This window comes from Malaya genurostris, chromosome 2, assembly GCF_030247185.1.
Source record: "Malaya genurostris strain Urasoe2022 chromosome 2, Malgen_1.1, whole genome shotgun sequence".
In the NCBI taxonomy this organism is placed as follows: Eukaryota; Metazoa; Arthropoda; class Insecta; order Diptera; family Culicidae; genus Malaya; species Malaya genurostris.
Window position 1 is genome coordinate 339,893,947 of NC_080571.1, and position 26,391 is coordinate 339,920,337.

A 26,391-nucleotide genomic window follows, 5' to 3' on the forward strand; every position below is an offset into this window, starting at 1 on the left:
CTAATTATGGTATTGGCAACAATTTTGCATCCCATGTAATCTGACAGCTAGTAGAGACATTTTCAAACTAATTAGAAAGTGCGATAAAAAGAACTGATTTGGCTTAAACAGCTTATGAAGTTCGTTAATAGCATTCTGAGTAACCCATTTTTTAAAGTAATCACCCACACGCAACCGAACGAACTTCTAAGCTGCTTCTGAAATACTTTGTTCAGCTTCTATGCAGTGGGAAGGTTTACTTGAAACTTGTTCTGTACAGTCTGATACATAAGAGCGTGGTCACGATTACTCGCGACCGGTAAACTGGAATTATTTCTTTCAACACAGAGGGCAGTAGTGTCCTTCGTGCAATGCTAAACTATTGTTTTGAGTTCGATCTCAGCATTTTTCCATAATGAGTACCGCGTAGCAGTTTTTTTGTGCTTGCACCCGAAAGGTCCCAAAATTACCCAAGCTACCGCGGCGAAATACATGAAAAAGTCGAAACAGTTTGTGAGTAAGTGGGTGAATCGTTTTAAAGAGGTGAAAAATGTCGACAACTTTCCAAATCACGGCTCGTTCGGTGTATTGTCGAAAAAAGACGAAAAAGTGATTTGTGATCTGTTTTTGAAGAATCGGACATCAACTTTGCGCAAAATTGCTTCAAAATTGACCAAAAACTTAACAAAAACCGATGTTGAGTGAAAAACATGTGAAAAAATGTCTTGAATTGGCAAAGGAGCAAAATGGCGTAAAATTGAGAACGTTTGGGCTCAAATGAAGATGAAGCTTGGGAAGAACCGACCACACAATTTGAAGCAGCGGAAGAATACGCCCAAAATCTCGCTCAAAATATGCCTCGAAAGTGTCAAGCCATTTTTAACGCTGAAACGGATCGGACTTGCTACTAATGTATTTGGATGCAAGTTTTTTCATCTAATAAAACAATATTCAATAGTATTTTCGTGTTGAGTCTTTTCATTTTCTCACAACAGTGACCACGCTCTTATGTACCGGATTGTTATTTTGAAGTTCTCAAAAGTTCCGTGTGTTCTTTTAAGCAGCAAGAAAGTGGATGCTTTAGGTAACTGTGGAACTTCTGATTGCTTGGGTTAGCTTTCGAATTATGAGTTTACTTAATTTGTTACTCATTGTGACATTGACCGAATACCCCAATCTTTTCAAGAAGGAAAGAGTACCCCAAATGAGAACCAAATATGTTGTACTTCATTTCAACAAAATAACTTTTTTCCATAAATATGTTTATTTCACAGGCAATATACATAAGTTTTTCTTCACCGTGGCATCCACAATACATAGTACTTTGAATTTATTACATTTCGAATATCATATTAGTATTTTGGTATTCATTAGTTAATCTAAACACTGCTTTTATCAAGCGAGTTGCTATTATGAATTACATTAAATAAAATACATTCATTTTGTACATGATCTTCTAACTATTTCAAGTTTGTTTGTCAGCTCATAACTTTTGTTTAATATAAGATAGCTGGCTACTGGTGGAACTCATGGAAGAGAAAACAGTCTAACATAAAATAAAATTTCAATTGGAACTCCAATGGACTAAATGAAATGATAAAGAAGTTTCATGAAAGGAAGGTCACGACAAGCAAGAATGTCGCGAACTGGGACATTGGATAGTCTACCTTGGGTACGCAAGGAATTTATTAGTTAAGATCTGACATCACGATACTCCACGAATGTCCAAACGACATGATCAATATCGCGATAACAATAAAATAACTTGAAACCAATCATTTTCATTTTAAACAGGTTTTGAAAAACCATAATATCTTGATTAGAATTAAATACAGACATTTTTAGATCTTTTGTTTGTAAGTTTTTTTTAATGGATGCTAAAACATTCTCGCATATGCACTGTAAGTCATCTTCTCCTTTTTAGTACCGGCTAGCTGTAGTAAACTATAAATCACTAAGTAACTTAAAAAATTCAGTTGTCATTTAATCACATTTTCACATTCAGAAAATTTTAATATTGTTTATTCGGTTTGTTTTTTGAGATGTGTTAATCGCTTCCCAGGAATTATTCCAAGTTCGAGTCATGTCTCTGAAGAAATTTTTCATTTAATCCCATCTTATCAACTAGCGATTTCCAATCTATCTTTCGTTGTGTACTGATTATAAGTTTAGCATAGTTAATGAATACTTCGCTTTATAACGAAGTCCAACAGCCCGGCAGCATCTTCTAGCTCCGACTCTGCCGGGCGAGACCCGTGCAGGTGGCAGCCCTACTTGCCCAAAACAGCTTGCTTCTAACAATTTATTAATTTTAGTTGGTTTGACGTAAAGCCGCCATAACTAAGTTCAGTGTTAAATCTACCATTTACTTTGATAAAAGTTTTCTTACTGTTTCGAAGGGATTTTTTTGTGTGGATATTTGTAATCGGAGAAGCCGAACCTACGAATTTTTGCCTTGTCTGGTTTATAGTTTGTGACATTTATCTTTGGCAAAAGATCCTATAACTCACCCAAGTCAAAACATTACATTTCGATTACTGTCCGAAAAGGGTTATTTAAGTAAATCTTCGATAGGTCGGTGAACTCCAGCAGTCTCCAATAGATCAATGAACTTTCTCTCTAATAATCAGGGAATTTCGGTAGCTTTAAATTTATACAGATCCGAACAACTTCTAGTCTCAAAATCAACTGCCGCTTCCAGCGGTTTATGTTTTAGTCCTTTCCGAAATGCGTTATGCTGCGTTATGCATGTTTACTAATATTTACACTGTACAAAATCAAATCATCGAAAGCCTATACAATCAATCTGACAATTAGATTTCTGTGACTGTGCGCCACTGTGCAATGGTATCTATAAATAAAATTAATGGAGAAGTGGAGAAGTATAAATTACGTTAACAAGCAGGATCGTGAAATCATTAGAAAACAATACAACAATCAAGTCATCATTTAGTTTAATCAGCAATACGTCAGAACACAAGGGAACTGTCTAAATTTGCAAATAATATCAGCCACGTCCAGCTGTACTATTAGATGAATCATCCCGTCTCCAAAAGTAGATACCGAAGGCACGAACCACGAGTGACAATCCGGCTTCGCTAATGCTGACGAAACTTGACAACAGAAAATGCAAGAACTCAGCCCCGATAGGAATCTTCCACGAGGGAAGAATTTCTCGACAGAGAACGGAACAAACCACTCTGATGACATGACGCGGCAAGGCCAACCGGATGAAAAATGGAACTAAGCGCCGCGAGCACTACTGGGATATGTACTTATGGACGTCATCGTGGCCAGCAGCAGCCGCCATCCATCCATCCATCCATCCGTGCAGAGACTGCTGGGTGGGAAATCCAAGAAAGCACCTCATCACGAAAGAGCAGAACTTGCGCGAGACCGTTTCATTCAAAAAACAAATTAGCACACACACAGCAAACTGTATAAAGCGGACTGGCGCAATCGCAGCAAGCTTTATTCTACCGGCAACTAGTGAGTGAGACGTTTGCTTCGATCGCAGCGAGCGGCGGTGTTGTTTTGTTTACAATCAAAGAAAGGTGGGGCCAGCTGTCGCAACGCTAGTTTCAGTTACTAGTAGTTGACTTTTATGTTCTCAGAGTTTAGTTTCGCTTGAACAGGCGTGTGCATTGCAGTGTAGTTCGAGTTGTGCATACAATTAGTGAATTGTGTAGTGATAGTATAGTGGGAAGTGATGTCGATAAAGCGCAATGAAAAGGACTATCCCTACATCGATTTGGGCGATGGGTACACCATTTACGTGCAAGCCGATGAGTACACCGATCCGGTGCTGAAAGCCAAAGCAGAACGGGAACTCAACGAAACACCGGAAAATGTAACGAACGCGATGTCCGAACTGCGGGAGCTACTCCGGGCGGAGACAACCCTCTTCGTACCGGTCGAAAGTGATGCATTTCTCGTTAAGTTCCTCCGGGCCTGCCTCTACGATGCTCGGAAGGCCTTCCAGATGATTCAATATACCTACCGACTGAAGGCCAAAAGCAAGGAGTACTACGAGAACACACCAAATCCGTCCTCGATTCGACACGTGTTCGACGAGGGCATGATTTGGTTTATGCCGGAACGAGATACCGACGGTGCCGCACTGTGCGTGGTGGAAGTTGGAAGTGAGTTGAAACTGGTTTAAGCTATGTTTACGGTAGATTATTTCGCCGGTTGTGAAACAGGTACTACCAGGATTTATGATGAAGCTGATTGATTTTCCTTGAATTAATGTGTCGTAGGTCGCGGAAGTGTTCCGCTAACTATAGGAATCTAAGCGATCAAATGCGCCTGATTGTGAGCGTGTAGACTTTTATGCAATTGTTTTGCATAAAATTGCACACAATTATCATACATCATCCATAAAACCTTGATGTAAGCCCTTCAAACAATTCTGAGCACTTAACACTAACGGAATATTGATGTACTGACGGCAAGTTAAAAACTATCAAATGAACTTTTTTCGTTCTACTATCGAAAAGCAAATCACCTGGACGGTTTAGGTTCTTGTAGAACCAGAAATTCAAGTCCTAACCGCAACAGGGGGAAAATGTAAAACTTCTTTCATTCCGTTTTCAGTCCGTTTTCGTTCATTTAATGTATGTATCCATGTAGAGAAACCAACTAAAAAAAACATATCACTGAAACCCGCTACTCACTTCGGGCCTAGCCAGCCTACAGTGAAATTTATCGCCAATTACTCGATTCTTGCGAAAGTTGCTCGAGTCCACAGAGTTGACACCTTAAGATAAACGGACAGCAGTTTAATGGTCGAGGTATGACCGCTTAATGTGAGATACGGACCTTGCTTGAGAAATGTCGAGTTCTTGGCTGAAATTTGATTTCGCAATTTTAGTTCAAGAAAAACGTGTTCTGTTTTAATAGGGTTTAAAAAAAGGGCAATATATTCGAAAATTTGACTTAGTTTCAATATCAATATATAAAAACTCTTGGCTGTAGCCGGATCTTCCTTTGTTTGGAATTCGTTCAATCTCAGCGGTCTTAGCCATCTAAGCAGTGTCCCTTAAATATTGTATTATTAAATGAAAAAAAAAACCTCAACGATTTGTTACTCTAATATCGAACCGTCTGTATCGAATTCATCGTTTCATTGGAGGCTAGACACCGAATTCCAATACGGTAGCTGCGAATTTCTTGCCAGATCCGCAATTTCCAAAAAAAAAATTCTAAAACAACTCCACCGCCAAGTTGTTGGCACTTTATCTTAGAGTCAAACCGGAATTTTAGAGAGGTGAAATGGAACGATCAATTCTTTGCTGTCATTGACTAGAACCACACAAAAATATAGGAAAGAGATTCAAATGAAAGCTCGCATTGCCCCATACAAAATTCCTCAATTTTGTTTGGGTGTGACTTCCAGACTTCGGAGTTACGGGCAGAGCTGCCAAATCAGCAGATTTGTTTGTAAATCTGCAAAGTTCGTATATAGTGCGGCAGACTTTTGAAAATAAAGTTTTTCGCAGACTTTCGTCCAAACTTACAGATGTCGCAACGTTTGTTTTTGATGTGTAGAAATGTGATCAGGTTTTAAACACATACAGCTCAGTCTATTGTGTATCAATTATTAATATTATTTCATCATTTGATTGGTAATATTTCTAAGATTCGATTTGACTGTATCAAGCCATGTATTTTCATTTATAAATGATTGAAATTTTGATTAGTACCGAGCATACAAAATTTGAACACAAGCTTGGCGAAGAGAAGCTTTAATATCAAAATCCGTATCGCTAGTATGTACAAATATACAATTGCATACATTTGGGATATTGGTGTAATTTCGTCGGCTATAAAACAAACAATGTTAGGTGTTGGTTCCTAATCAAAATCAATCTAGGCAGACTCTCGTGCAATTGCGGATACAGAAGTGTGACGATTGATTGAACTGTTTGATTGTAGATCATTAGAAATTTTGGTTGCCTTGTTCCACATCAATGACTCGAACAACCACATGGGGCTGATCCTTGTAGTTTTTTTTTGCTCGACATATCAAAAGTGGTCACGAGATAAAATGTGCAAAGAAATCAAAATATGTGTACTAATTTTTCTCAGACGTGGCCGATTTTACAAACCTAAATTCTGATTAATGTTCTTATAGCCTCTCACAAAACTTCTGAATTTCATCTGGATCCGATTTCCGGTTCCGGAATTATAGGGTAAAGTGTGTAAAAATGTATATACCATCACTTAAGAGGGGAAATAAGGGATAATTTGAAACAAAAAACCATTTTTTTTTAATTTTTTACCAAAAAACCATTTTTTTTAATTTTTTACGGAGAAACAGCTTAAGCAAATTTATTCAAACTTTTTTCACATTATAAAGCATCATTTAAGGGGCGGGTAGGGTCTAACACTTTTGAAACATCATTTATTATTTTCTTTGTATTTTCTCATAGTAAAACATTTCAAGAATATTCTGTGAAATTTTCAAGCCTATCGGAGAAAAACTCGGCAAGTTATGGGCTTTTATCTTTGCTTATCTCATACTGCGAAGAAGTAGGAGTTCGGCGCACAGGTCCAAGATTTCTGCTTCGATCGACTTAAAAACTTGACAAACTTCCTGAAATGTTTCATTACAAAAGAATACAAAAGAAAAAATATGATTTTTTGAAAATGTTAGACCAAACGGGCTCCCTTGAGTAATAAATTGTTTCCATTGATTTTATAGACAAAAAACTTTTAACGCGTTTTTCTCGAAAGCAGGTTTTGAAAGTCCGTGTCCATCGTCATTCAAAAACTACTGCACCAATTTTTTCCAAATTTTGCACACACTTTCTACATATAAAAAACCAGACCCCAACGTTTTTCTTTTCGTCGTTTGTTACTTTGGGGAGGTTTAACAGCTGAAAAATGGCAGTTTTTTTCATGGAAAATCGTAGTTTTCACTTTGAACAAGCACCAAAAATTAAAAAAAAAAATAAAAAAATAAACAGAAACGTTGGGGTCTAGAAAAACATCTACTCTATCTATGCTGCTTTGATTTGTTGACTTCTTATCAGTCTGCGCTGAGATACAGTGGACCCCGAAAATCATGATTTTTAAGAAGCGTTCTCAAAAATACTTCTTCACCGACTTATTTCTCAATATTTTTCCACGAAAAAATTACAAAATGTTGTTCGAAGGATGCTTTTTATCATGCAAAAAATTTGAATTTATTTTGTTCCACGATAATTCTGAAAAAAATTCTCAAAAATGATGATAGTTTTCATCATTTAGACCCTTGAATATTTATTTAAATTTCCGTATATTAATATTGAAAAAAAAGGCAGTAACAGAGCTCTACTCTTGGCTGTAGCCGGATCTTCCTTTGTTTGGAATTCGTTCAATCTCAGCGGTCTTAGCCATCTAAGCAGTGTCTCTTAAATATTGTATTAATAAATGAAAAAAAAACCTCAACGATTTGTTACTCTAATATCGAACCGTCTGTATCGAATTCATCGTTTCATTGGAGACTAGACACTGAATTCCAATACGGTAGCTGCAAATTTCTTGCCAGATCCGCAATTTCCAAAAAAAATTTCTAAATTTGATTTGTTGACTTCTTATCAGTCTGCGCTGAGATACAGTGGACCCCGAAAATCATGATTTTTAAGAAGCGTTCTCAAAAATACTTCCCAAAAACCTCTTTCGAGAATCACATTACGCGTTGAACACAATAACTCAGCGTAGAATTATCTGCAATCAAAATTATTCTTAATTTCACTTAAAATACAAGTTATTTAAACCCCCCCCCCCCCCCTCCCCCTCCCTCCGTTGTTCACAAGTTATTTTTTTGATTTTTTTTAACAGTTCGTGGCATATTTAAGCAAAAAACGCGATCTTACGCTAAATTTTCCGCCAATTTTGAGGTGAAAAACTTGAGAATTGATTAAAACATGAACTTCCAAGATTAAGATTGACTTTATTTTTATAAATTCGTTTACTTATATAGTCTATTCTCTCCTAGCCTAGCTGATTAGTTCTTACAATTAGGATCTCCGAGAATCCGGGCGGAGGAGTTAGAACGCGCAATGTAAATCGGGTTTAACAAATGGGACTCGTTGTGTCGTGTCGGCCATTGTATATTTTGTGGGTAAGAGAGGAAGTAAAGCTTCTTGATGAGCGTGAGCGGGTGTGATACGAAGAGGAGAGGGCGATAGCATGTTGGGTTGTTCTCGTGAGTGTCGGTTTGAATTAGTGTGTGTTCTTGAGTTACTGTTATTCTAGGTCGTGTTGACTTGTATCGATTGTGGGACATGAGGGACGTGAAGAAGAGGGAAGTGACACAGGCTGTTGTGTTTTTGTTTTCTGTTTTATTTCGATGACATAACGATTTGAAACTTGATGCTTCCTTGTTTCTGTAGTCGAATTTTATGACCACGGCGTTTTTTCGCTGGGTCACCGGACAGTGCAAGTGTTGATATTTTAGTTGCCTTCATGTAGGTAATGTGTTTATTTTATGTGGGTATCTAGGTTTTCGCGGAAGGGTGCTTTTACGGGTTTTTGTTAAGTGCGTGTGGTCTGGGGTTTACATGGTCTGGAATGTGTGAGGAGATTTGGTGTTAAAGGCTCATATTACATCATCCCCCTTTTGAAAGAATGATGTAACGAAGAGAAACCATTCTGTTGTGCTTTATGGGATTAGGTTGCCGTTTATGCGTTCGAACTCCCTAACAATTTTAATGTATATTACAGAGTTTTCTTATAGCTAAAATAACCGAATTCGACAGTTTTTCTCAGAGAAGCTGAGTAAAACTTCACTTACGCCCACAGCAATGATTTTTCTCTTTTTTTTTTGTTTTACGTGGGGTTAAGCTCGGTAGCTGAATCTCAATTCTAAAAGTTTTATGTTACAATTTTGTGAATTTTATACTTTAAATGAGTCAATTTGTGAACAATTGTTTTTTCTTTTGATTGTAAACTTTGTATTTCGCAATTTGGATCTTGAAGTTGTGTAATTTTGAATGGACCTAGATAAAATGGATCTAGTTTGCGTCTATTTTCATTTTGTCGATACACTATGTCGTTCAAATGTATTTCTATTGGATTGGACAGGTGGTCTGTTGTTGATTTTCTAGTTTCTTTTAGGTGTATTAGATGTTTGTTTGCTATTTCGTGTGATTTGTGTCGTCGGTATTGTAATTCTTTATTGTATAGGTCGAAATTATATATCGGTTCATTTTTATCTGGGTAAGTTTCTTGTGGTAGTCTGGCTTTTACACCGAACACTAGTTCGTAGGGTGTATACCCATGATCTGAGTGTGGTGTTGTGTTATATGAAAATGCACAGTATTGTAACCAATCATCCCAGTCAGATTGATGTTCGTTGATAAAAGATCGCAGAAACTCGTTAAGGAGCCCAGAGCCGTTCGTTCGTTCTTTTCATAGTTGGTTTGTTTGTTCAAAGACTGAACGAGAACTCACTTTTGTAAGCTTAAGCGAGGAAAAAAAGGTCCCTCGAAATAGAACTGAGGTTTCGTGACGAAACTTTCTTATTAGTATCGTTCTTGAAAAAAGGTTGAGCGAGCTTAAAAAACAAAAAAAAAAGATCCCTCGACTTTGAACTGAGGAACTACCGTTCTCGAAAAAAGAACTATAGTTCGTTCATTCTTTCAAAAGAACTAGTTCTTTTGAACCGTTCGCGAACGAATTGCCCATCTCTAGTTTACACTGTATGCTTACAGCGTATCTGTTTTTATGAGTTGTTTTGGGCAATGGTCCTACAGTATCGATTGCCACTATTTCAAATGGTTTATTAGGTGTATTCGTAATTTGTAATTTCTCTTTAGTATGTTTAATGATTTTGTTCTTTTTGCAAATTTCACAGGGCTTGATGATATTAGAAATTGAACTTTTCATAATATGAAAATGGCAAAATGTCAAAAACGTAGGGGGAAGTCCTTTTATACCAAGAAAGTATGTTTCAAGTTTCAAAAGAATCGGTTCAGTAGATTTAGCAGGATCGAGTTCACGGTTTTTTTTTTTCAGAAAAACGCGTTTAAATTACCGATTTATTGATTTCAGTGCTTGGGCGGAAAGTAGGTATAGAGCGAGATGACTAGTGTTTGATGAACAGAGAAGATGTTTGGATGTATGGTACCGGTCGGGTGACGGCCAGGATGTGGACTATGTTCGATGTACGTTCTTACCATGTCTGACTGCGTTTCAGAGCTGTGTCTATCACAAGGCTTAGGGTGGCGAAATGGTAGCGCGTATGCACGGAATGCATAAGAACGCTGGTTCGAGTCCTGTCTCTGAGCGTATCTTTTTCCCAAAAAATCATCTTTTCTGTAAATTTTTCATTCATTTGGCTTCTCCAAAACATATTTCCACTCAGTCATTGCAAAAACTGAGTTTAAATTTTGTTCTTAAAAAGCGAGCAAAAAAATATTTTTGGGAACTTGCACTGAATCATTCAATTGATTTTGACACAATATTTTTGAAAGGTAAGAAAATGTGAAACAAACGATTTTCGAAACTGTTTATCCCTTCTATTCCCCTCCCCGCTTAAAGGGGCGAAACAAAATACTAAACTGACTCCAAAACTGTTCCATTCGATAGTCATTATCAATAGACGGCCAAACAAACAATTTCAACACCAACAATCAAGTACATTCCAGGTATTTTGTATTCTATTTCGTAGAGTAATTCATATTTCGAGTTTGAAGTTTATACTTCAATCATTCATACAATCAAAGAAGAAGCATTTGCTTACAGTTCTTTTTGAGAAAATTTGAAAGCGGAGTACCTCACGTGAGTCTTCAGTCTCGCTCTACATGCTCCACTCGACAGTTACTTCAAATTTTTATTACCAATCTATAAATTCATCACGACGAGCCATAAAAGGCCTACGCGAAAGCTCCGGAGGAAACAGAAAATCACCTTCCGACAAAATTATCCAAAAGATTGACTAATGATTTTTCACGAGTTTGACAAACACCAGATATTTAAAGTGAACATCCTACAAGCCAGTTGTCATTCCATATAAATAAAATCCTCTTTGAATACTATTCGTTTCTTTTAAAAAATAGGGAACGGGTATTGCGTGATGGGATAGTCGATGCCTTTCACGCAACCCACCTGGGTTCGATTCCCAATCCCGCACAAGGGATCAGAAAGTTTTTCTGGCCCGAAGAGACGTATGACCTTAAGGTTAAAATTTCCATAATTAAAACCAAATAAAATCTTTTGAGAAATGATTCAAAGCTAGAATCAACTAGATGAAGTACTATCATATTGCAGAAGATTCTGGTCTGTAACAAAGAGTGAACATTTTCGCCAAAAGTGATAAATCTATTGTAAAAGTAGTTTGGTTATAAATTGAATGACTAAATGTGATGTGTGTACAAATGAGTCTCCCTCATATTAGTCAATTATAAATACTCATGGTTTATAACCATCGATAGTTAGTGCCTGTTCTGCTAGCGAATAAAACGTATCGTAAGCAGTGTTGAAGATTCCCGAAAATTTGACAGAAGCTGCTATATTGCTATCTATATTGTATACAACATTTTCAATCCGGTAGAAGATACTACAAGAACTCGTGTCTCTCAATGCATGAACCGCGAGAGAATTTTTCTACATTTTTTCGCTCCACTTCATACTCTGAGTATTTCACGGCCGTTAAAAACAATTTATAGTCTGATAATGGTGTCTATTCTATGTTAAATGAGCCATGTCGGGTTTTTGTTGTTGCGATGGTATCCGTCTCTCTTTGATGGCACTGATTCAATCGTGTGAAGAGTTGCTGGTGAGCGTTCTTTGATACGATAAAAGCCATTCTTGATCGTAAGCCCACTGCGCTCAATCACTGAAAACATTCCGTATTTCTATGTATCGGTTACGCTTTGTGCGATAGTTCGTTCATTTCTTATGCGGTTGAGATTTTGCGCGCCTTTTTGTTATTGAATTTCACCTTACGAGGTGGAAAGAAAAAAAAACAAATTCTTTGTTGTCAAAGATTGGAACAACGAAAAACGTGCTTGATCCACCTAGCAGTGAGACAATACCTTATTTTTTAACAATCAGAATGTGTTTTTCGTGCGCATATTCTTCGTTGTGTCTAGTTTTCATGAAATTATTTTAACGACCGTCGTTTTAAATGAACTGTAATTAAAATTTTGGAAACTAGGCATTCCATGAGATAAGTAAGTTTTTCTTTGAAATATTTGTCATTATTTATGGCACTTCCAGAAAAGGAATTCAGGAACCAGCATAACCAAAAATAGTTCGTATGTCCATGAATTAGTATGACGAATAAATTGAAATAGTTTTGAGCCCATTTTTGAAGATTTTTTGGTATCATCATATCTAAAAACTTCATCATACTGTAATTTCAAAATTGAAAGTCGGAATCGGATAAAATTCATCATTTATTTTAATTCGAAATTTTGGTTTTTGTTCTATTCCCAGAACTTCCGAAAACGAAGTCAGTTTTATTCGCCTAATGGATTGTTAACTATCTCATTGGGTTCAAAATTTTTGCAAATCAGTGTAGCCATCTTAAAGAAATCGTAGTGCGCTCCATCGACTAGCAAAATGATTGACATTATTTTAACTTCATTTCATATATTATCCAGAAGGAACCAGAAGTCGAATCCGAATGAAATTCAGACACCTTATATGAGAGCATAGGACTGTCCGTATGAGTCTAGGTTTGTAGAAATCAGTTAAGGCATTTTCGAGAAAAATGAACGAAATTATTTTTCACACACAAATTTGCTTATTTCGACGAACTTCTTCGAATGATAAAAAAGTGTCCATCTTGCAATGTATGAACGGATGGTAGAGAACAATAGGTTATCATAATCAAAATAGGGATTCTTAAATTTTTAAGTCAATTGTTCCAGTGTAGAACTGAATAGAGAATTGGAAAATTTAAATGATTTGTGAAAATGACTAGCTCAACAATTTTATAGAATTTGTCATTTTTCGATAAGAGCTATTTGAAAAAAAAGTGGTTCAAAAAGTTTGGCTGTTTTAAAAGACAGCCTCGATCATTTATGGAAATAAAGGTCTTCATGTTCAGAAAGTTTCATTCAAATCTGAGAGGGGGGGATTTATGGGTGGTATGAAAGTTAGCGTCCAATTGTACGATGACTTTTTTTTGTATTAGCTCAAAATAGTAAACCTATTGAATCAATCACTTTTGTGAAACTTTTCGAAAATTGCAAATACTTAGAACTTGTGAAATATGCGCAAACTGCATGTTTCGAACCGGTGCAAGTTTAACAAGATTGAATTACGCTTCTTTTAAAAGTGGCACCTTAATTTTTGTTAAGGGGGTAGCACCAATTTCGAATAAAAATAATTTTTTTTTCACGAAAAAAAAATTTTTTTCTATCTCATTTTGAAGAAAAAAACATTTGAAATATTTTTGCTGAAGATACAAATAGTGTAAAAAAATTATTTTTTGAGATATATTCACTTTAATTTAAAAACATTTTTTTTTGGATTTATCTACGTAGAATCTACCTCTATTACCCAAGTATCTACTACAAAGTGCGCGTAAACACGCATTAACATGCTTATGCTTGCACGCGCAACTTAAGCAAATTGTTGGGATTTTTATTTTGTTTACTTTTTGACAATTAACAATAATTAACATATCAATTTCCAATCAAAATATGAAAAAGTATTGTAAAAGTACAAACCTTTACGAAGAGATTTAATTTTTGAACGTGTAAATAAATTGAGTTATCGCGAAGCAACACGTTTTTTAAGATGATATATTGACCGTGCGACGCTCACTTAGAGATGTGCGAAACAGCTCATACCGATGAGCAGCTCTGAACCGATCACCTCACTAAAGGGAATCGATTCAATGTATCAGCTCATCAGCTCATTTGAATTAATCTGAAGGTTTGTTTTGAACGCCGTTTTTTGTGCCGTTTTTATTTCATATGCATGATCGAAATCATTGATGCACAAAGAACAATGCTATGCGAACTAACTTGTCTGCGAATTATTATTACGTCATATTTGAGAATATCTGCAAAAGTGGCATTCCTGAATGTACCTTAGCCTACTGAGTGAGAGGTCAGATTTCTTATTGACAATAATGGTTCATTCAATCTGTTAAAGAAGGATAGATACTCATTTTGAAGAACTGACAAGAGCTCATGCACACATTTCTTCTCATTTATAACTCGCTCTTCAAGAGCCGAAGATCCGTTCAGCTCGTAGCTTGTTTCCACCTTACCAGCAAGAATGTCAGGTCATTTTGTCAAAAATCTGTGATCAAGCCAAAAACCTGTCTATGCACGTTTCCCCGTTTCCATAATAGCTGATCGGAATCATTTTGGTAAGCAAAAAAAGGTCTCACTATTTCCTAACGCTCTGTAATTTTTGGTGCTAAACTGTGATCAATTTCAAAAATCTGTGATCGATTTCAGAATCTGTGTAAATCTGTGACCATTTTCTGAAATCTATGAAAATCTGTACCATTTTTTAAATCTGTGCAAAAAGTTGAAAATCTGTGAAACACAGATTAATCTGTGAACATGGCATCCCTGCTTATCAGTGCGGTGAACTGGTGAGCTGCGGTTTTTTTTTAAAAAAAGCTGTGAGCTATCAGCTCACTTTAAAGATTCGATTCACTGGAATAGCTCAGGAGCGGATTGCCTATCTCTGCGCTCACTGGAAAAGTGAGTTACAGAAATAGCAGACGCGTGACGCCCTTCGTTTCTTAACCATTCATGGATTCAGCTTGGCCATAGTGAAAATGAGTCACACGAATAGTACTCAGGATATTGTTATTATAAAATAAATAGGATTAGGAATATAATTTCCTAAAAGTAAAGTAAAAGTTTGCTGCATTAAGTTGCATATTTCGCTTCGGTACAAGGTTTCCTAGGTAAAAATAGGTAAAATGATGTACAACTTTTTCAGAAAAGAATAAACCTATGCATTACCTTCTACAAAATTGTGGGATTTTATTTTTTCTACAATTATTCCAAACAAAATATGTAAAAAAAATAACTTGAAACAAGTTGTGATAAGAAAACTAGTTTTGAGGGGGTTGTCATAATTCAATAACTAAAACTAACTTTGTAATGGCCTAAAAAAAGTTTTGTAAAAATCAGATGCATAAAGTTGCATATTTCGCATCGGTGTAAGGTTTTATGATAGGTAAAAAAAAGGTAAAATGTTGTATAACTTTGCCAGGAAACAACAAACCTATGCACTAACTTCAACTAAAATATGGAATTTTTTATTTTCTTCAACTATTCCAAACAAAGTATGCATGAAAAAATAACTTGAAACAAGTTATGAATAAAAAATTAATTTTAAGGGGGTTGCCACAAAAACGCTTTGTATATCCGAAACGGTGCGACCTACGCTTTTGGTATTTTTGACAAAGTAAATTATTTTTAATAGTTCTAAAAGTTTGCCGAGAAAAAAACTCTCTATCTCTTCAGAAAAAAAAATTATGGTTATATTTTTTGTCAAAGTAGGCCATGAACAATTTGGGATAGAATCAAATCACGCGGTATATATTTGTAAATAATTTCTTTAAAGCAACTATATGCATTAAAAGAACAGTTTGGCAGCTACTGCTACCAATACTGTTTCCGAATTTAATTTTAATACCGCACGATATGTCGCAACTCCGGGCAGTTAGCTGTATTCGCCTCTTTCGGTACAACATTGACTCTCTTTGCTTTATACCATTCCATAACATCTTTGGCGTAGTGACAAGATGCTAAATAAGACCAGAATAGCAGGGAACGGTCATGGCTGCGTAGAAATGGTAATAATCGCTTCTTCCGACATACTTTACGGTATATTTCCTTGTTTTTTAGCGTTCCGGTGGTGATGAAGCTTTGGCTTGCTCGACCACAACCGCATATTAACTGTCTAACAAAAAAAAATTTTTTTCGGAAAAATGGCACGTGCATCGAAAGATAATCGATAAATATTGTCGCGAAGAAACCGAGACAATCGTAATAATAGTGCTAAATAATTTATTCGGAATACGAAATACAACTAAAAAATCCACTTAATTCAACCGAACATGTTCAACTTCGTATGGCCGATGTGTAGTTGTGTGTACTTTTGGGCTCCATCTGCACGTTATTCGCGGTATACCACGCTTTTTTCCGTAATGATAAGATACTAAATCCTTCTAAAACAGATATTCTGCACATACATGTTCTTCTTGATTGTAATTATTGTGACATCTTGAGGCCATCGTCCAAGTACCATGCGCGCGGATGGTTTTCAATTTCGATGGAAAATTTGATAAATTTGCAAAACCAAAAACATACAGACCTATGAAAAACTTTTACCTGTTTGCAGACTGAAAATGGCTGGAAAATTCGGAGGATTTTCCGAGTTTTATCAAAAATAGCTCTGAAAAATGAGTGTTTTTGTGATCTTTCACAACTAGTTAAAAAATAATGCGATGACATGCCTATTTTTTTAAACAAACCTTATGCTGGCTACAAAGATTACATTCAGACACATTTTTGGAAAAGCTTTTCACGCTTTTCATGGAAAATCAATGAATTTCATAAAACCGATATCGTTGTATTTTGACGATTTGGAAGTACTAAATGATATACAAATTATTCTGCAACGATGCTAATTCAATTTATAAACAGAATGATGTTAGTTTTTCACGGAACAAGCTCAATTTTTCAATAAACTGAATAAAATCTGCTTCAGTTAGAATGTGTATGATAATTGTGAAAGATCACAAAAACGCTCTAAAAAGAGCTTTTTTTGATAAGACTCGGAAAATCCGGACTTGTTTTACTGATCATCGCGATTTAGTCGACGATACTCCAAGGTGGCTAGGAATTTTTTTTTCTGCGGCCTACGGCTTTCGATTCGGCCACATCCAGTCTTTTCGCGGTCGATAAACGTCTCAGAACCATTTTATTGGATTCATTGGTGACGGATGATTTGATCGCAATCAATTCGTCATTGAATATTTAGGATGCGTGAGAGCAGTTCGGATTTTTGCGATGAGCGAGCAAAATATTCAAGCGTAGTAACAAAGTCATGTAAATTAATATCGCGTAAATTAATGTTTTATTGTATTGTCGTATTTTACGTATATAATTACGCACTGCAGACACCACTAATGAAAAATTCCGCTATTCAACGTATGAATAAATGAGAACCTAATGTGCGATGGCGTGTTCACAATTTATTCATATCTTAGATCAAAACGAACTAGCATAAATTGAATGCAAGTGGAGGTTCTCATGTTTTTCATTATACTAAAATTACAATTGTTCCCTGAGAAGTCCCAGATCTGTTGGTAGTATTGTATTGACCATTGCGACGCTTGGATCCGTGAGAATCAGTTGAATCCCAGCTAGAATGCTAACATGAACAATGTTACTCAGAGCAAAACTGTTCCCGACCTCTCCAGAATAATCCTAATGGAATGATTCCGACTCGACTCGCTAATTTCAAATTAAAAAGCAATATTATTCCAATCAATTACGTTTAGTTATTTTCTTGACTTTAAGCACCTTGGCAATGAGAACAGTTTCATTGGACTGAATGCCGACTGCAAATAATAGGATTTTTTTCGCATTTCATTTTCCGGGATCAACCCAGCTCCGGGTTAATTACCCGTTGCGGTTTCCAATCACGTTTCAATCATTGCACATTGTAAAATTCTCATCTTTGCCAAACGGTTGAATGATTAAGAGACAACGTTCTAAAGCGGTTTTCTACAACAGACGTAGATTTTAGATGACGTCTCGTGTCATTCTTACTTGACCTGCTATGGAATGGAACGGAATAATACACATTTAAGCACTTTGATGCCTACTTTGATGAGTAATAACTCACTTTGAGAGATGTCACTTTTTAACACTTTTTCAGTGGGGTACGTCATCTCAACGAATCATATTAAGTTTAGCTTCCATAGCAATTAACAATCTTATTTCATGTAATTTGTCAGCCTAGATAGCCTTGTAGCGATCTTAAATGGCTAATAATAACACTACGGTCAGCCTGTCCCGGTAATAAAAGTCTACCAAATAGGTGAGCCGACAGAATTAATCCACTGGTTTCTTGGTTCCGAATGGATGCAGCAGCCTAAATAATGCAGTCGTAAACGTAATTGCTCGATCATTGCGAAGCTCTTCGGAACACATGTCATGACTAATCCACGAGAAATATTTCGAGCATGCGTACTTTCCAATAGTCTTATATCTAAGCTCACAACTCGAAATAGATTGACATAGGGTAAGGGCTATCTATTTCATCTCAGCTCCAATTTCCATCTCATTCCTTCACCTCATAACTTTGAACATTAATCATATCGTTAAACGTACCTGAACAAAACTGTGGAACGTTTTAAAACATTTATTCTAGGTTTTGCCACACTTTCCAATTGAAAAAAAATAGTTAAAAAACCTTCAACGATCGCTTTTTTCATTTAAAATATACTCACTTTTTGATTTAGGAACCACTTTCGTCTGAAGTTTTACAATTCATGATGTTTCTGAATATTTACAAATCGATTCGTCTCAAAACATGGTCACTATTTCACATAATTACACCACTCTTCAATGTTGGATGACTTTATAGTTAGTAATGTTCACTTTCCACTTGTTTATTCAACTATTAAAGACTTCTGAAATTACCTGATAAGCAATGAAAACAATGAAAAATATGAGATGAAAATTTGCACTTCATTCACTTGATTGCGCTTTGTTTTTATCTCATTTCGTATCGCAAGGTTGCCAAGTTTTCTCATAATTTTAAATAAAAAAAAAAATATTTTTTCATCTTTAAATTATCATCAAGTATTTTTTGGTATCCGTGACATTAGTTTAGTTATATCATTGATATTTATATATAAATAAAACAGTTTCTGATTCTAATATTACCAAATAGAGCGTGTTAAATACTAATCAAATAACCATTGTGGTAAATCTAGTAGCACTGGTTTCATTCCGCTATACGTCACCATAACACTGTTAAATGTGTGTTTTTCATCGGCTGTGCACAGAGATGCCAGATATTTTCATAGAAAATATGTATCTGCTCTATTCGTTTTCACTAATAAAATGAATCAAATTCAAATTCAAATCATTTGGTTTTAAATTTTGAATATAAATGTTTATCAGTGTTCATCATCCAACATTTGCACAAAAGATTTCCATTTTAGCATGTGATTTGTCCGTTGATTAATAAACTTTTAAAGAAGTACTGTAATCAAATACTAATAGATACTCAGAGAGAAAAGTCTAACGTTTTACTTCTCACTTTTTATGAACCTTTACAAATCTGTATTAAATTTAGAAAATCTGTAATCTGATTTAACGAACGCGAACGCAAAAATCTCTACGATACAGATAAATCTGTTTGAATGGCATCTCTGGTTCTACATTTTGTTTTTAGAAGGGCTAATGGCTAAATAGTAACAATTCTTTTTTTGTTTTTTTTTTTAAGTTCTCCAAATTAATTGCAGAGCAAAATTATTAATTTGAAACGAAAGGTAACGAATACGATCCAAAAAATTTTAAACGTCGAAATGATTCCAAACTGTTTTTTTTTAATATCGTGTGTTGTGTCATAGTTGGCATTAGGCCCTTTTTAACGAAAATTCTGACATTTTGAACCTGAGAGTGTAATAGTGCAATATTTTGGTTTTAATTGCTGTCGCCATTGCTAATTTATGGGATGAATAAAGAACCAACGATAGGATGAATACAAAACCTTTGAGATGAAATCAGGAGCACAGTAGTGAACATATCAGAAGTGTTTTTAATTATTATTTTAATTTCCAAGGAATGTGAATCAATTCCCAATGTGGAGCAAGTTGAATTAAGCAGAAATATGAAAAAATCGTAGTGATTTTGATGGCTAAATCAGGTTTTTAAGGCAACGTCCTTACAAATGAGATAAAATAGGGAGCCCTTACCCTAGACGAAAAATATGTCGCCTAACGATGACTTCTTGAAAATTGTATGAAACTGCAGAAAAAAGTGAATTGCTATTCATATCATTAGGGGCAGTTTCTATTTATGCTGATGAAACTTTTGAGTAGCACGAATCTTCTCGTAACTGACGCAGGTATTCTTCGAACTATTCAAAATCTAGAAAAGAGGAGATTTTGGACGTCAGGCACTGCTCCGACAGAACTTTGCATGGTTTAGTAAATTGATTCGAACCTTCGTTATCCGATCATATCATAATATATCTTCTGCGATCATTTGAACATTTCAGTTGATATTGTCACCTTTCATAATCCCAAATTTGAAGCAGGCTTGACGACTAGATTTCATGGGTACCAACCAACCTGGGTGAAACGTTAAAATTGCTGGGCTAAGGAAATTATGCAAAAAACTTGGAATCACCGACGCCGGGGTTGGTCCTGTCAGATCGAAGAGTACTTATAAAAGTTTTTTGGATTCAATCGTTTGTTGAAAACTATGCATTTTAAAATTGACATAAATATGATGAATTTCGCGCTAAAACCAAATCAGACAAATTTTCCAATAAAAATACTGAAAAACTTGAGTTGACTTTAAAAATTTAAAATCAATTCATACAACAAAAAAAAACATTTATTTATAAAAAAAAATTACAGTGTCTCTTTATCGAAAACTAAGCCAAACTGAAAGTAATTATCATCCAAGAATTCAATGAATTTTAATTCGAGAAAAGATTTGACAGAATACTGTTTGCCTGATATTTACAAAAAGTATCAATAATGGATAAGAAAAAGTTTTAGTTAGAAACACTTTTTTTCCTAAAACTGCTCAACTTACAATACATGGACGGTTGGAAGGGAACATAATAAGCTTGTGACAAAGTTTCGTTGAATTCTTGAAAGTTTCGGTTTTCTTTTTGTAAATTGGCCTTGAATTTTTTTTTCAGTGCAGTTCGAATAGACGAATTTCGTGCAAAATCGTACGCGAAGTTGGCAGCTTATGAACTTTATCAGAAATAGTCAGTTTGCCCACTTATTTTCTCAAAATTGATCTGAACTATCTTTTGAATAGGACTAGAAATTTCAACCAATTTTTGCAAATAATTAGAGTAAAAATGACAAATCCAACAAATAACAAAATATATCTAAATAGAAAAGACGAAATATAAAAAGTGTTTCTCAAATGGCGTTAACTTTACGTCTGCTCAACGGTTCAAATTTAATTGTCAAAGTCTTTGCATTAAGCAGTTCAATTTGAGCTGCTCTGCATTAACGAGTCGAAGACGAAACGTAAAGAATATCGATAATTATGTTCTCTGCACACCTTCCAAATATCGTAAGATGGGCGTTTTGAAGGGAAAAATTGTTTTTAACAAACGCTTTTGTTTGACAAACACTTTTCCTTTTCTTATCGGGTAACTAGCAATAGAGTAGTTTTCTGTGAAATTGAGTTTTTTCTCATAAATTGAGATTCATCTTGGATGATTATTACTCCCAGTTTAGTTTAGTATTTGATAAAAGTACACTGAATAAAAAAATCAGTTTGGGCAAGAAATAGTTTGTGATTGAAAAACTTTTTTTTTTCCTTGAATGTGTACATCTTGCAATGTATGGTCGGTTGGTAGGGAACTTAATCATCTATCTTGGGACAACATTTTCATTTAATTTAAATTTCAATAATGGTTTTGTTTTTTAAATCGATTTTAAATCACTCGATAAGGATTTTTTCAGCATTTTAGCTTTTCTCATATATAAAAATAGGTATAGAATTCGCGCAAACTTTAGAAAAAATTTCCGAGGCCCGAAGGGCCGATTATCGTATACCAATCGATTCAGCTCGACGCTTTTGAGTTATACGAAGTTTTATGTCAAAATTTTCAGTTTTTTGACAGTATCTGTCACAATTGACCTTGAAAACAGAATATGTTTTTTGACTTAGATTCCGCACGGTAATAGCTGTCCAACAAGTCATAGATTGTAGAAATCCGTCCATTTTTAACGGAGATATCGATATTTTTGTATTAGCGACTTTTCCCTCTATTCCAGCAGTAGGAGTTTTGAGCGCTGTATGGCAAAGCAATGCTTGGGAGCAACGTGAAACATGATTTTTTTATACTTTTACATACAATTGATTCTAAGTATCAAAAAGGCGGGTGAGTAATGTCAGAGACATAACTGGATGTCGTGAATACGAAAAAACTGACACGCTCCCATCACTTTTCCGAATATCAGTTAGTTGATTGATTGTATGAATTGTGCAAGCTTTCCTCTTTTTCACTAATAGAATTTGAAGCGATACACCTACATTAAAGTACAGATTAGTTACATTAAACAGCTACTATTCTACAACTATATATTCCAAACTTGAAACAATTCCTTTTTAATTTGCTAATATAGGAAGCTAGGTACGACAAATTTGTAGTTTATTTTTATTGAAGCTATGAAGTTCGAAGATATCTGATTCTTCTCGAAATTTCAGTACGAGACAATTGCAATGGCCTGGTCTGAAATGTATCGACGATCTTCGGTATGCAAGCCATTTTAATAATAATAATGATAATAATAATAATAATAATACAGATTAATCTGTACATATATGTATGTATAAATAAAATACAGATTTACCTGTATATATGGCAACCCTGTATCGCATGGCATATTTTCACACGACCCCATACTAGTATAAAGATGTATTAAACATCATCACTTCCACTTTCGCATTGCCGTTCGTAATTCAATGTGTTAGTGACGGTGCAAATTATTTTAACTCCCATCTTGATGAATCTTTTGGTAGGAAATATTGAGATCTGAGATGGTTCTCGTGTGTGTCTTGTTTCGGCAATGGGCCTTGCTGGACTTTTTGGCTGCCTTTTTCGGTGTCATTGTGCTGACGGTGTCTCGTGCATTCATATCGGGAAACAATGAGACGACAGGTCCTCGATGTTGCTGTCGTGTGTCTTGTTTCGGGAAGAGTTGCTCAGCAAATGATAGGAAAAGTGAATCATTCAACTTTTATATGGATGCTCTTGTATAGATACAGACATATCGCGTTCTGATTGGCTGGTGCTGTCATGGGTTAAATCAAACAGGTTTTTCAATAGTGTACTATTGAAAAACTTCAATATTGTTGTGATACACGTTCAAGTTGAAGATTTTCGATTCTATTGGTAGTTAGATTATATAAATCCTTCTACAGATCACTGAGCTATGAGCTTTCAAAATACGAGAAAGGCAAACGCGCCATATGAATTATCCTCTTTGATACTCGTTTAAACCAAACATTTCAGAAAAGTTTCATTGTGAACTATTTAAGAATATGTCACACAACTGAAAGTTTTATCATAAAATTGTGATCATATTTCCGATGGCATGTAGCAAGAATTATGTTGATTCGTTAGATATAACAGGAGATATTCACGATCAAAAACTTATCACTCTCTCAGAGGGTAAATTTTGAAAAGGCGCCCCATAGTAAAGTAAGTCGTATTCACGACAAAAGACTGTGTATAGCATCCTTTTTCACAAAATGCCGCAAAGATAGCGAAATTGTCATTCGCATCGATTCAACCCCTTCGAAACCACAAGCAAGAAAAATATATATTTAAATTGACCGGTAAATGACAATCGTTTTTATAACCATAATTATACAATATTAATTAAATAATTAAATAATTATACAATGATACTTTGTATTCATCGAATTCCATAAGTATGACGAGAAAAATCAAACAAGAAACCTGGCGCATTTGGAAAGTCCGTAAATTTGGCGACTGTATATAAAAGTTTCGAAAATCTGTAAAAAGTCTGCAAAATTGCAGAGTATGCTTACAAAAGAAATCGGCAAATTTACATGCAATTCTGCAACCTGGCACCTGTGATTCTGACGCTCGTTATTTCGCTATTCTGTAGCGATTCCGTCGCGTTCTATCCACGCTGAAAAGTACAATATAAATAAATCGATACGGTTACGGATGTCTGTTACTAGTGTGTGATATTGGTGAAAGACGGGGCTGCGGTTGATAAAATTTTTTAGCTATTCTATGATAAGTGAGACCGAAACAAGAAAAGAACGTCAATGAATTGAAATTTATTCGACCTTTCATTTGCATCTTATTTTGAACAAAACGGTTAAGGAATTTCCGGAAAAATTGAATGCGCATTTTCTCATAGGTTTGCACATTTTGCCTTGTAATTCCGGAACCGGAGGTCGGATCGGAATAAAATTCATTAGCGATCTATAGGACTATAAGACCTTTCATTTGAATCTAACTTTGTGAAAATCGGTTCAGCCATATCCCAGAAAATTGAGTGACATTATTTGTCACATACACACACACACTGACATTTGCTCAGTTCGTCGCGCTGAGTCGAATGGTATATGACATTCGGCCCTCCGGGCCTCGGATCAAAAGTCGGTTTTCACAGTGATTGTATAGACTTTCTATATGAGAAAGGCAAAAATATGCAATTTTCACAGCCGGTAGTGCAGTAATACCGTAAGTCTAGGTTTAACTAGGTTCAAAACTGTTCCAATTTGGAAGTCATATTTTTAACGATGTATTAGTTTTAGTTTGTTTTGACGTAAAGCCGCCATAACTAAGTTCAGTTTTTGCAATGACTGAGCGAAAACATATATTGGAGAAGCCAAATGATTGAAAAACTAACAGAAAAGATGATTTATTGGAAAAAGATACGCTCAGAGACAGGACAGAGGTCATATTTGTTGCTGGCAATCGAACCAACCTCGGTTATTCCGGTCATCTGAATCCGGTTTCAGAAGAATTGGAAATATTGATCAAAAACTGCAAAACAGATCTCACAACGGGTTTTTTTTGGGATATGGTTCGAAAAAGTGTTACCTAAACCGAATACTTTGTAAAGAAAAACTTCGTGAATGGGAGTTTTTCGCTTTTAAATTTTTTTATTCCCCTTTTGAGTTCGCACTAATGGATTAGTATACAAAGGTTCAACCTCCTCGTGCTTTTGATGTTTACGATTAACTACCATTTCTTTGCATTGTGTTTTGCGGAGAATAGTCGGGTTTTACTGCTTCACTCTTTCCAATGCCGACCGTTAGTTTTATCACCTGCTATCTGCATAGCAACAAACTGAAATCTTTCCACGGTTTTGAAATTTGTATGCTTATTTCAGTTTCAGTAGACAAATTATTCTAATAGAAATTACAATATGAAATATCGAATGAAAAAAAAACACTGAGAAGATAGGTCAACTCTTGCTTAGGTGGTTGAAAACTTGTAATTCACAATATCAATGGAAAAGAAGTGTATGGTGAAAGACATTGGCAAGAATATCACGATTCAATTCTACATTGAGTAAAATACTTCACAACTGGATCATAATTTAATTATCAAACCAAATTGACGAATGCAAAACGACAAACAACAAAGTTCTTGATTGATCGGATTTGTTTTTTTTTTTTATCGAACGAAACCTGTTTTGGTAAAACGAGAAAAAAAAACAAGTTTGACAGCGGCTAGACTAATTGTGATTTATTTTTTGTTTAAGCAAACAATCCGTAAAACATTTACCATAATGACATTCCTGTTCTCTGTTCTCTTCCCGGCCGGCAGAAAAATGGAACACCTCCAAGGTTTCGATAATCGAGCTGATCGCCGCCATCCGGCTTTGTGTGGAGGCTGCCCTGCTGGATCCGGAGACGCAGCTGCACGGCATGAAGGTAATCTTCGACACCGACGGACTGTCGATGTCCCAAATCGCCCAGAACAGTCCCAAGCACGCACGGATGATTCTCGACTGGGTACAGAAGGCAAGCCCGTTTCGCATGCAAGGCATTCACGTGGTCAACAACTCGATGATCTTCAACATTCTGTTTGCTATCTTCAAACCATTCATCTCGAAAGAGCTGAGAGAAAAGGTATGTCAGTTGCTTCTGTTTTGATTCTAGTATCAACATAAGTTTTACTGCCACCACGCAGATCTCGTTCCACAACAAGGACTGGAACTCACTAACAAAGCTAATCAGCCCCGCCTGTTTGAGGCCGAAGTATGGCGGAACACTTGCAGCTCCCGAGTACGAAGGACGTCTACTAGGGGATTACCTGCAGCTCTACGACAAATATTTTGACAGTATGTCTTCACGTACCACCCGCGGGTTTATTAACGGTTATAATAAATATACCATCGTTCTTTTTTTTTCACCCGTAGCACTCGATGCGTACGGCTACGACGAATCTGCCGAGCGGAGGTCAAAGTAAGCAATGGAAAAAAAAACGTCAACGAGCAGCGACCTTTCTGCGTTGATGTTCTGCGCAACTACGCCTACTTAGCCACAAGCCAGTAAACCTTCAATTGCACCTATTCTGCGACAAGGACAAGAACGACGTGTCAACGCACGCAGCAATCTTCAAAGTAATCTTATCCAATTTCTACCGTCGGGAAACCGACGTCCAATGTGATGACAATGGTTGAAAATAAAAGTCAAAACTAGTTTTTACTGTGTACACAAA

General features: G+C 35.7%; 1 protein-coding gene across 1 annotated transcript; it reads left to right on the top strand.

Moving 5' to 3' along the window:
* The first annotated feature begins 3,443 nt into the window (after positions 1-3,443).
* Positions 3,444-26,391, top strand: LOC131431775 (alpha-tocopherol transfer protein-like). The gene is made up of 4 exons (XM_058597654.1): positions 3,444-4,121; positions 25,495-25,799; positions 25,861-26,011; positions 26,090-26,391. The coding sequence occupies exons 1-4, from the start codon at positions 3,689-3,691 to the stop codon at positions 26,137-26,139; spliced, it is 939 nt and encodes a 312-aa protein (XP_058453637.1). The 5' UTR covers positions 3,444-3,688; the 3' UTR covers positions 26,140-26,391.